Source organism: Arvicola amphibius, chromosome 1, assembly GCF_903992535.2.
Source record: "Arvicola amphibius chromosome 1, mArvAmp1.2, whole genome shotgun sequence".
Lineage (NCBI taxonomy): Eukaryota > Metazoa > Chordata > Mammalia > Rodentia > Cricetidae > Arvicola > Arvicola amphibius.
The window spans coordinates 13,977,779-13,990,488 of NC_052047.1; the positions used below are offsets into that span (position 1 = coordinate 13,977,779).

Here is a 12,710-nt window from a genome sequence, read left to right on the forward strand (position 1 = left end):
ATTTGCTGTGGCTATTTCCTTCAAAAGCAAAATAACATTTGCTTAGCTTCTTGAGGTTGAAATTATACTCTGGATGGCTGAAATCGCCTGCTAATTAGCTGTCAGGCAAGGATGAATATGCTGAATTTAATTTTTTGAAATGGAATGAAGCAAACACCACGTGCACGCTAATGCCAATGCGCATTAATGTGACTGGATTATGCTTGCCGTCTCTCTCACCAAATCAAAATGTTTACTTGTACCTCGGCTGGGTGAAACACACAGAATATTTGGGAGTGAAATCAGTGCTCAGAAAGTTTGTTCAACGCTAACACTTTTCCAGCTTGTTTCAAGGTCAGAGCGGCCTTCCTGTGCTACAGAAAATATTATTTATTGATGGGGGATACAATTTCATTAAGGACAAGTTGGAGCTACTTAATATGACCAATAAAAATGAACCCAGTGGCCTGGAGAGCAAAACATCTCAAAATGTAAATCACCACAGCTAGACACAAGCTTTTAACCACTTTAATTGGTAGAATTATAATTGGTATGCAATAGATCTTACAACAAATGTAGATATGATGTCATCAAATATCAAAGATGTTGCACACCTTCTCAGCTTTCAACGGTGTCAGCTAAATTAGTCCAAGAGAGAAATGTGGCAAAGAGTGAATATCAGCTAACCTTTCCAGGATCAAAGTTGAAATGGTACATCCGTTTGCCTTCAAAAGAAGGTTAAAGGCAAAGGTGAATCGACGTGCAAATTAGCATCTGGACCATTCGCAAATTTTCAAGATGCACAGGATTGAACCATGCACCCTTGCAAGCAAGATGAAGAGCAAACAGATCACATTAGACAACAGTCTACTCCTCGGAGATCTCGGGGTATACAAGCCAGAGGTCTTCTGCCATTAGTGCTCAGACATCCATGGTCATCCTAACCTGGATTCCGATGCACGCCTGTGAGACCTGTGTCCTGGGCCATCTTTACAGTCAGAGGGGAGACCATTCTTTGTGGTTCCAGGACCAGGTGACCCTGCATCATGCAGGTGCGTGGGAGGGAAGTTCAGCGCTCTGATGGTCATCTGATGTGGCCATGACATTAACTGGAACTTTATAGAATAAGTAAAAAATGACACGCCAGTAAAACAGCACATAAGAAACTGAGATCACTCATATATCTATATAATACTTGAAATGTCCATAAATAGCTTCTTCTCTCCAGAAAATGAAAACACTGTAATTTCATTAATCCTCACAATATGTCTGTGAGGTAGGAAGGGGCCAGACTACTAAGAAGGCATCACCCCCATTTTTATAAATGAAGACACAGCTGTACGGGGAGGACTGGGGGACCCACCAGGGTCCCAGGAAAAGAAAGCAGAGTTGCATATCATTCTCTGGTCACTCGCAGTCCATTGAGAAGAGGCTTCTAGCTCACTTTCTGCTCCGACTTTCTCTCTAAAGCATTGAGCCAGTCCTAACCATGATGGGGTGTGACAGTTTAGATTCACTAGGGCCACTAATTTCCCTTGTATAGACTTGAACTAACTCTCCCTGAGGTAAAGGGTATCAATTATTGGCATATATTTCAGAGGGGCGTGTGGTGTGTGTGTGTGTGTGTGTGTGTGTGTGTGTGTGTAGCAACATTTGTAGAATAAAGACGCTGGGATATCTCTAGACCAATTCAATGGAAGAAAAATATATTTGGCAAAGTAAATTCTCACATGTACACATTTTATACTATCAAGCAAAGCAAGGGTCATGCTTTGAGTTTTGAGGGGACGCTGTCACCTCACTGTGTATAACTGTGCTGTGTTTTGCTAGAAGCAATTGGAAGTTAACCATAGCAAAAGCAGTCACGTGTTCATGCACAATGGCATCCTTTGGCGTAAAAAAAAAAAAAAAAAAAAAAAAAAAAAAAAAAAAAAAAAACAGTTCTTGCTGTGTCCTTGGTTTCTAACAGGTGAGGGTTCTGGGAGGGAAGCTGGTTCCTCTGGCCTAGGACTGACCCCAGAAGGGGTTCCTGAAGTGCAGTCTCCTAAAGTGTTCCACAGAGAGCTTGTGTCATGTGTCAAAAAGGTTTTGGGCTGGGGAAGGAAAATGAGACGTAGAATGCCCTGTCCTTTGCCTAACTGGAGACCTGTGAAGCCATCAGGGTGGTAATGAGGGACAGCTGTTCATGTCAGGCATGGCCAGAGGACATACCCTTGTAGTTTTCATGAGGAGGTTTGCGTGCATGTGTGTGTGTGTGTGTGTGTGTGTGTGTGCCCTTTTGTGTTCGTATTCAGGGTTATCTGAATTTCTGCGAACCCCTCTCTGCATGCAGATGACCTCTGATGGTTGCTCTTTCCTTTTGGCACCTCTGAGATTTAGGAAGATTTCTCCCCAGCACCTAGATGGCAGGTTGTGGGAAGTACCCCAATTTGTGATCTCCACACCGGAGGGGTGGAGGATAGCACTATAGTGTTCTTTTATTTTTTTTCAACAGAATCGTGGGGCAGGATCTGTCTGAGGAATTAAAAACTGATGGTTTCTTGTTCTCTGTGACATCCTAGGCCAATGTAACATATTTTAAGACGCATGCTCTCTACTACATGAAATCGGGGCGTAAGATGCTGGGTCCCAGGATCAGATGTTGCTGACCAGCCGTGCAGCCCTGTAGCGAAGCTCTCTAGAAACACCAACAATATAAGGCAACTGCACATGCCGGAAAGCAACCTATCAGTCAACAAGCTACCACTCTGGAGAAGGAAAAAATGATGTTTCACTTTGATAAAAACGAAAGGGTTTTACTGATGTGTGAGTGTCTTTTTACATCACAAGGACATCACGAGGCATCTGGGTCTCAATGTCAGCCTTTGATGTGTCGGGCTAGAAGGCTCTTTGTGGTGGCAGCTTGTCCTGTGCCAAGGAGCCACAGCCTCCACCCCTTAGTAGTATTTCAAGATAAGTAGTAGCAGGCAAAAGTGGCCACCGGACATTTTCAAATATTCCTGGCCGGGGGCAGGGGGAGACAAAATCACTTCCTGATGGTTAATAAGTAAAATAAATGAATGCTGGTGAAGGAAAACGTCCATTTCTCAAAATTTGTTGTACAAGATTTTGAGTCTGGAGACCCAGAGGTGTTCATTTATTAAAAGGAAGAATGAGTAAGGTAGGTGTTAGGGAGAATAAACAGGTAATTCTCAGTGTCTACTTCCTATGGAAGGTTAACTGTCTTTTTAAACATTGTTTTAAAATAGCATATAGCCATTCCCCAACCCGCTGCTTTATCTGTGCGAAGTGAGAATTCTCTGGGCTCCTCCAGGATTTAGGTATTTCCCACTACCAATGGGGAGCTGGCTCCTCCTTCCTTCAAGAGGGTCCCTGTGAGCTTTTGTCCCTTCTTTCTTCCCCCATCTTTATTCTCCACAAGCCTCTCCCTTGCTGTTCTTTAAGCTCACCTCTCAGTCTCTCTTTTGAAACTGTGCCGTAACTGTTCTGAAAGCCAGTGGGCTGGGATCCCCACTGCCTTCTGGTGCCCTGGATGGGGAATGGGCTAGGATCCCTATTGTTTTCCAGTGGCCTGCATGGGGAGTGGGCAGGGATCCCCATTGCCTTCCAGTGGCCTGGATGGGGAGAACAGGTTGAGAGCATGCTAAGATTGACAGCAGCCTGCTGGGCTTCTTTGCTCTTGCCTGCTGGTCTCCTCCTGGGTACAGCTGTCTTTCATCTCTCCTAATTAGGCAGCTAAGAGTTGTCTATCTGCTTGTAGGACCAAGTAGGCATCCTGTCAGATACAGCCAGGCAAAGAAGGATTACAAAGAAATCAAGAAACCCTTGCTTTCTCCACACAGGGTGACATCCTCCAGGGATTCCTTTCTCTTCTCCCCACTGATCCTCCGTGTAATTTCCTATAGAGAAGTTTAAGAAATAACCCAAACCAAAAGTTCCCTTCAAATTAAATCCCCAACAGGGCATCCCGAGCCCTTTTCCTCAGTTCTTCCAATGGGTCTTGCGGTGGGGGCTGCAGCCACCACCTCATGGTGTCCGGCCTGGTCAATGCAAAGATGGCCCGTGCCAGCTGCAAATTGGCCTCCACTGGCCTGTACAAAATGGTTCTTTTGTACCAGAAGGGGGATGTTGTAGTAGCAGCCAGAGGAGAGGGAGGAGAAAACAAAACACAAAACAAAACAAAACAACCATACCAACAAAACAGGGCTTGCGATTGTCGTTCAGTGAGCATCAAGTACTTGTTATTAATTCTACTGGATAAGCACTTATAAATAAAGGACAGCTATTTCTTGTGCCCAGCCACCTTCCTTTGTTAGGAGTCGTCATAGAGAGGGTTGTTGTAGTTTCCCCAGGACCCGTAGTCATGGTCGTCCAGCAGCCTTCCGTAGGAGGAATGCCTGTGTGAGAAGAAGATGACGTCACTGTAGATGTGCCGTCTGAGGACAAGTTAATACCCCGGAGCCTGAACCCAGGATGCTCACAGGCCAGCAGGATAACCCTGGACTATGCTGACCCTAGTTACCAACATCCACCCAGGAGCCAGCCTGGCCCTTTCTGTTGAGATTGGCTGAGTCTTTTTCTCCTTCATCTCCAGTGCAGGAGAAAGGAGAGGAGGCTCCATCTCCACAGCTGTCCACTAAGAAAGGAAGGGAAGGGAAGCTAGGGGTACAGGATCTTGATGTAGGTCCCGGGGCCTATTTTCCCTAGAGTGATATCCACACAGTCACAGACACTACTGCTGTCACCACTGCTCTTGGTGTCTCGTTGTCATTTGTCGAGTGAGTCTAGACTCAGTTTTTAGTAGATCCTCAAAATCAAGACTGGGGGAAAGAACTGTTTCTCTGATGAGGAAAACGGCCTTCGGGAAGTGTAATTGATCTGCTCCGTAATTATTCTTCTTTTTCAGCTAGACTACATGTTTCATGAGGGTAGCTATAATTTGCCTGTTATGTTTATTCATGGTTCTATTTCTAGCATCTACAAGATCTGGCACACGGTAAGTCATCCATAACGGTCTGCGGAAGGCACAGAAACTGACAAAGATGTATCTTGAGTTCTCACAAAAGCGAGTCTATTCACAAAGACAGGCATTCCATGGGAATGGCATGGGCATTTAAAGACTAAAATGAACGACAGAATCGGAAACAACATAAACACGCACATGGTGCCTCTGAGGTTCCTGCTAGTGTGTGAATTCTTACACATGTCATAGCCGCCCACAATGCCAATGCCCCACCAGAGCCTGGGTAGGCTGTCCTCTTTGCCTGGCTGAGGTGACAATTAGACTCTGGGAACCTGAGGGATAAGAGCTGAATTTATACCCACAGGGCTGAGATTGAATTGGAAATCATGGATACTAACTACAGCACAGAAAAACATGCCCAGTCCCCATAATCTTCTCTCAGTCAGAGGCGAACAGTAAGCAAAGTAGAAATACAACCGGAGGGACACAAAAGGCCTTTGCTCCTCTTCCATAGGCTACTAACACACTGGCCCCTCCCCTGCAGCTTACCGACGTCAGCCAGGGATTGGCAGAGATGGCAGTTTGTCAGAAAAGGCCCTCGTTGTATTTGTTTCAGAGTTCCAGTAGAGCTCCTGCAAGCTGACTCGGTGGACCCTATCTTTATCCGTGGAAACTTGAAAATGCCCCACAAAACAGTCTGTCTACACTCTCAGCTCACGATCACGTGGATGTGGATGTGGGAAAGAGAGGGCACACAAGAAGCAGCCTAGACACGCTACAGCCCTTTGGATACACAGGAGGAAGAGCAGAGGCCATTTTAGTAGGTGAAGATCATGTGCTAGTCATGGCCGCCCCTCCACTTACTTAAAGACCCTCCTGTTCCAAACAACCACTAGTCGGATAACCGAGAAACAGGAGCTGCCCCATGAGAAAATAAAACCCCAGGCACTGTAGTGCTGGCGCCCACCCTGTGTTTCAGCACGACTTTACTGCTCTAAGTCTGGAAAACATATTCCTAATAACCCTGTGCCTTCATTGATAGGGAGCCCCTGCTTCGCCTTGAAGGCAATTTAAAGTCTTGTGGCATTTTAATCTCTTTCATATAATTTTATTCTCATAAACTGTCAGTTTGGTCAATAGATGTATGTCCTGAGTAGGTGTTTGACCCCTTTGTTCCTTCATTTACGGAATGGACAGTTAAAACATGCATTAAAGTTGTTAGAAGGAGGCAATGAGGTAATGCGTTTTAAAGGCTTGGCACACAATAAATATTGGCCTTTGTAACTTTTATTATAATGCAACTCACACAGGCCCATGCTAAGTCTGAAACGGAAACAGCACTGAACTACTGAAGCTATCTCCAGGGATAGGAAGAAATCCGGTTTCTGACATTCTTGTCATTTGAATCTTATAAAATGTTACTATGGCAAAGTGAGGTCAAAGGACTAAAACTCCTCTGGCCACCAGATTTTACAGTCTGTGGTTGGTTCACTTAGGCACTTGGGACAATGCTAGCCCTGAGTTTGCTGCATTGAAAGAGGCATCTACGTTACAAACACGAGGAGAATGAAGAAAAGCACCAGACTTGGCTCCCGTTTCCTCACCTTTACATTTGACCAGTGAGTGCCGTTGAGCAAGGAAAGAAATGCAAGGGATATGGATAAACAAAAATGGGTGGGGGGTAAAAAGAGAAAAACGGGAAACACACTGAACCTGCAGGGTTTGCTCTTAACACATTCAGGGGCCAGAACAAGAACTGGACATGTGGGGATTCAGGCTGGGCTTGGGTAAATCTGAGGTTGCTGTGGACAGAGGAAGTGAAACTCAGTTGTGGGAACCTGGGAACCTGATGAGGGGAGAATAGTTGGTGGTTAGTGCCAGAGCTTAAGTCATGGCCCATTTTGATTGGACGCGGTGCGCTTTCCAGAGGGGCATGTGCAGGCAGAGTCTAAGACATAAAAGAACAAAGTCCTCCTCAGCTAACATTAGGAAAGGCAGACAGAAGGAGTTTAGAGGGCTTTGCCACTATTATTTATGGGGGTACCTGATAATAAAAACCTCCTTTTGATTCTGTAGGACAACATTCTTTATCTAATTTCCATCTGAGGCGCAGTCGGTATGAGTGACATTATTCCTGGGGAAAAGCAACTTTGTTTACGTGATTTCTCAATACAGAGGCGTACCTGCCCTGTGTTTTCACTTGTTGTGAACTGGTTCCTCTTAAATGAACTATCTGTACACTTAATGTGTTAAGCTTGATGTTATGGTTTATAATGTGAATATTTGGAGGCAGTTTATATCTAGTAGCAAAGAAATTGTGTATCTGTCAACTTGGCCAATACCAGAGAAGGTTCTTACGGCTTGTGGCGATGTTATACAAAGCTGGCGATGTGGGGGAAAACAATCAGTAAAGAATGCTGGAGGTCAAAGGCTCCACTTGACTTAAGAAAAAGAAGGAGGAGAATTACAGCCAGACCCCATGCTACGCTGTGGCTCTGCAGCACTTAGCTCAGAGCCCACAGTGCCCCCAGTCAATGGCGCTACCCTTCTCATCTGCGCTTCTACTGTGCACAAGGTTCAGTTAGCTAGAGGCAGATCCTGAGAGGGAAAATTGACTAGTCTCTTATTTTACCTTCTTCTCTTTTTGCCATTTCTTTATTGTCCTTGATGCTAAGTGTGGTGTTTCACTTTCTTAGAGTCTAAACAAATATTTTTAGAAACCCCCTGCTGGTTTTCCAAGGGCACATCCCAGCTCTTGGCAAAGCCTCCACCCCACTCTTTTGGCAGGGGAGACCCACTTGTCAATCATCAGTGCTTACCATGAGCTAAGCAGGAAGGAAACACAGACATTATGAGAGAGCTTATTTCGGGGAAAATGCCACACTTATTAGCCATCGGTAATTAAGCTCTGACTTCCATTAGCAAAGATGTCTGGTGTGGCGGTCATTGTCTCCTTTTTCAGTTTAGACCCGTGACTCCTGATGTCTAATGACCACATCCCTGCCTGGATCCTTTCATTAAAAACTTAGTCTAAGGGACCCGATTTTGGAAACCTAGGGACACCTGACCAACTAGATACACTTAAATATCTGTCTTCAGAGACCTTACGTTCTGAGATGGGGGCATAATAGCTATGTTACAAATAATTATGTGGTAGGTGGGGGAAATGTCATGGAGAAAATAAAGCAAGGCATGAGGCGTTCCCAGTGGGAGGTGGGCTTTGCAGTTCTGAATGGTGGCCGAGAAGGACTCACGAAGGCATCATTTGAGGAGACTAGGGCTGAGTCCCATGGACATCTGGAACACATCCTAAAGTCAGAGGTGGGAAAGAGGTCATTCCCTCATTGGGGGCAGGAACATACAACACATCTGTGTTGCATCTACCAGGTCCCTATTAAAAAGACAATCAAATTTTCATTTTGAATGTTTCAATTCATGGAAAATTGAATATTGCAGGCAGCCATGACAGTGGTACCCGTCAGCATCATCTAAGGTCTGTGCTTTGTGTAACGATCTGTCCAAGTTAGGACATTAATGTTCTGGAGGACGGTTTAAAGCTAAGAAAACTGAGGCCACAGAGGCCAGGCACTGTTACCACAGCGAGTTAGTGGCAGAGTTTACAGAGTTCACAGTTCTGTTTCTTTCTACCAAAATCCCCATGATGGGCACATTTCCAAACATTATTTTCAAAATCTTCTTGCATAGTCTGTTTTTTCTCTCAAAGCTATTATTTCCAAACATATCTTCCAATAGCCAGTCCCTTTCACACTACAGTTAGTTATCTGTGAGACACCATCCCACGGTCAGACCATCACCACAGATGAGGGCTGGAGACTCAACTTTGAAGAAGTGGTTAGTGAAAGCCTGTGTGGGTTACACAAGTGGCTCCCACTTCCTCACACCTGCACCCCGACAGGCGAACCAGCCTCTAAGATTACTCTTGCTGTTGACTAACTGTGGTCCCTTGCAGTGAGTTATATTCTAAAGCTCTCACTTCGTACTTGGATGGGGGACCAGAGGCTTTTTATGGCTCCAGTGGTAGAGGCTGGAACCCATGGTCATTTCCTGGAAAGGAAGTGGAAGGCAGCTGGAAGGTGCATCCAGGAACTCGGTATGGAAAGGGTGAGGAAGAGGCTACAAGAGCAGACCTCTCTAGAGCCAGGCAATGTGGGAACTAAAATGCTGGATAAACCAAACACCCCTTAGTTCATTCAGAGTCACTGAGGCGTGAAGGGACAGGGTTGTGCATCTGGGGAACCTCCACAGCCAAGTGTTTCTTAGAAGTGTCAGGATATAAGGATAAAGTAGAATTATTCGAAGTATGATTCTTGGACCATCAGCTTGGGCATCCTCGGTGAGCTAGCTAGAAATGCGGATGTAAGGACCCTGTCGAGAGCACCGAATCAGGATCAGGATCACTGGGAATTGTTTGTGATTTGCCTCCACCCCCACTGGCAATTTTATTCAGCAGAGTCCAGAAAGCCACAGAGGAGCTGGGGCCAAATGACTCCCAGAACTCCAAAAGCTAACTTGAAAAATAGCATGCGGATGACAAAATCTAAAAGACCCTGGTCTTGGCAGCTGGCCGGGGCTTGTCAGGAAACCCAAAGAACAAGCAGAAGCTGTCCGCAGTCACCGTGAGACACAAAGCAAGGCAGCGAACCTCCACCAAAACACGTGGAGAACCAGGCCCTGCTGTGTCTAAAAATCGAGATGACGTGAGTTTTTGTGAAAGGTTAGCAGCACACCTAATCACAGCGCCAGCCACTTCTGCAGATGTGGGCTCTTGTGTGGGGCGCTTATCTCCTAGCTGAGCAGCTCTGAGCCATTTCCACAAAACACAACTGACTTCCAGAACTCTTCAATCATCACTAATTAAAGGCACCCCCCTGCACGAGGTAGGGAGGGCCTTTGCTTCCCATTACATTTGCAAATGAGCCTTGGAGTGGAGACTGCCTGGGATGGTTTCTGCTTATGAATGTCTACCACAGACACTACCTTGTTGACGAAGAACATCGCAAGGAAGTTGCCACACAGTGCACAGTCACACAACTGTGAATCCTTTGTGACGACCAGGTGTGCGGACGCCAAGGACACAGTCATTCCGCCAGCCTCTTGTTGGAATCTACCATCTCACCGAGCATCCCGTGAGATGCTGAGGTGAGTTCTGAGAATGATGGGTAACACAGCAATCAGCTGCCCCCAGCAGCTCCCCTCAGCCTCCCCACTGAACATGTGCAGGTTTCCCTGTTTAATCCTCCATACTCTGGAGTTAAGTGTCTCATTATGGCACAGGGCAGACTGTTCTATCAGCTTGTCCATAGGTCCTGCGCTTACTACCAAGCTATGGCCTCTTGGGCACTCAATGGCCCTTATTCCAATCTCAAGACAAGCTCGACAGCTACAGGAGAAAGGCCAGTGTGGTGCTGAGCTCCTGTTCTCCCCTTCCACTTAAACTCCTGCTGGTCAAGACGGGTCCATAGCAGGAGAGCTTTAAGAAAGTTCGGGAAGGTCAATTCCATAAGCCCCATCCTATGAAGGCTCTGGGCATTAAAAGATAACAGTATTCCAGGCAGCAGACTCTGTGATAAGACTGGAGGTCAGAGGTCACTGGAGAAGAGACACATGAAAACAGACAGCTAATGAGTTTGCCGATGCCTTTGGCAGAAATGAGCCCTGAGCTGGCAAGGTGCGCTGGGTTTGGGGGGCAAGGCTGCCCTTTCAGTGGCTTTGCACTCACAGGGACATTGGCTGTGCCAGGGTTGTAGCCTGTGGGTATAGGCCGTAAGCTAACAGCTCCCGCGTGACCTGGGATTTCAGTTGGTAGCCAGGTGATAAGCGTCCCCCAGATAAGAGAACACTTGCATGCTGTTGTCCTTAGGAATATGGGGTGATAGAAGCAAAACAAATTTTTAGGCAAAGCGAAACCTAATGTTACACATATGCATGCATACACATATGTACACACACATACTCATATCCACATACACACACAGACACACGCACACACATACAACATATACACACATACAGGGAGGGGCAGACATCAATGGAGCTGACTATATGTTTGATGAAGGCTCAGTCAGAGGTATTTTCCAAGAATCTGGCAAGATAACACTTGAATGGGTTTTGGCATGGTCTAAGACTCATGAAAACAATTAACTATTTATATCACCACTTTCCCTACAAAAACATAATGGAGAAGTAAAAAGGGGTTTTCCTTAGGGGCTTTCTAATGCGTGGGTGTGACTACCTTATCCTTATGTTTACAGTGCCAAATGTGGGTAGATAAATATATAAGCAGTACCCTTATGCTCACGTCACCGTGGACCTTCTACATTTGGAAAAGAGAGACATGGGGGAGAAAAGCAGAGAGTCGTTTGATTTTACCCTCAAATTTATCTGGTGTTAGGGCTGGAAGGAATATTGTTTAAAAAACAGCATTTTTACAGAGTTTTCATCAGCGCACAGAACAATTTGTAAGGGCATGCTAGTTTTCTAAGTGTGGTTCATTCTCTGATAGAAGGACCCTGCTGCATCACTGAGATAGTCCCATTGTTCAGAGAGATGCCTGCCACATGGCTGGCGATCAGTAAACGTGTGTGTGTGTGTGTGTGTGTGTGTGTGTGTGTGTATGTGTGTGTTTATCTATGTATGTGTGACTATGTTACCAAGATTCCCTCTAGCTTACCATTTTGGTGATGATGGCAGTACAGTATCTATTCATTCCCCCAGGATGCCCACCAGGTGGCTAAAACCACTATTCTTCACAGGTAAGGGAGTGAGGGCTAATGATTTGCTCTGTACAGGATGCTATAAAATGGTGGGGCTGGGACATGAACCAGCATCGCCCAGCGTCTAGAATCTGAATACTTACTGTTCAAGCCTGCAGATATTTGTTTGAAATGGTAAATTTGCTTAAAGTCAAGGCAAAGAGTTCTTTAGCTGATTTTTGCTAATCTTTTTTGGTATGTGTGTGTAGAATATAGCAAGTGGGAGGACATTTGTACCAAGGTCATGTTTTTTTTTTTTTTTTGGTGTTATAGTTCTGCAGAATATCATCATTAGTGAGTTGAGAAATGATTTTAATTTATCTGTAAGTTTCTCTGGCTGGGACAGGGATATATTTTTAGCATACTCTTGTTGCAAAGTAGCAACGAAGCCACTTAACTCATAAACACGAGATATCTATAGCAGTAAACTAGTCGTTAAATAGAGCAGAGAGTACCACTCACAACTGCATGATTTATAAAATTAAATTTGACATTCAAAGAAATTCAGGCTTAACGAAGGCAAAGATTTTTTGTTTTTAAATCTGAAAGAGCCGGGCGGTGGTGGCGCACGCCTTTAATCCCAGCACTCGGGAGGCAGAGGCAGGCGGATCTCTGTGAGTTCGAGACCAGCCTGGTCTACAAGAGCTAGCTCCAGGACAGGCTCTAAAGCTGCAGAGAAACCCTGTCTCGAAAAACCAAAAGAAAAAAATCTGAAAGAAATATCTGTGTGCTTTTATAAAGGCTTTTGGACATGAGTAATTCAGGCCTTTTTGTTTAAATTTTTCCCCAAAAAGTGTCCTTTTCTGTCTTTGTACCCTAAATGGAGGCGATACCATGAAACACTCTCATTCTTGACACCATTATTAGATTGATTTGATGTCAAGTGATAACAAAAGATGGGGTAATATATTGGAAGGAAGAGAAAGGCATTCCCTGGTGGGCTGGGCTGGGGTGACCGCAGGAGATGAGGGGCTGATGAGGGGATGTGCTCTTAT

At 45.3% G+C, this 12,710-nt stretch overlaps 1 protein-coding gene across 1 annotated transcript in view; it reads right to left on the reverse strand.

The window, feature by feature from the left end:
• Window positions 1-1,932: 1,932 nt before the first annotated feature.
• Parm1 (prostate androgen-regulated mucin-like protein 1) overlaps window positions 1,933-12,710 on the reverse strand; it is a 99,648-nt gene continuing 88,870 nt past the window's right edge. Inside the window, exon 4 of the mRNA XM_038345134.1 lies at window positions 1,933-4,376. Within this exon, the coding sequence (XP_038201062.1) occupies window positions 4,292-4,376 (85 nt within the window). The 3' untranslated portion in view covers window positions 1,933-4,291. The remainder of the gene's footprint in view (window positions 4,377-12,710) is intronic.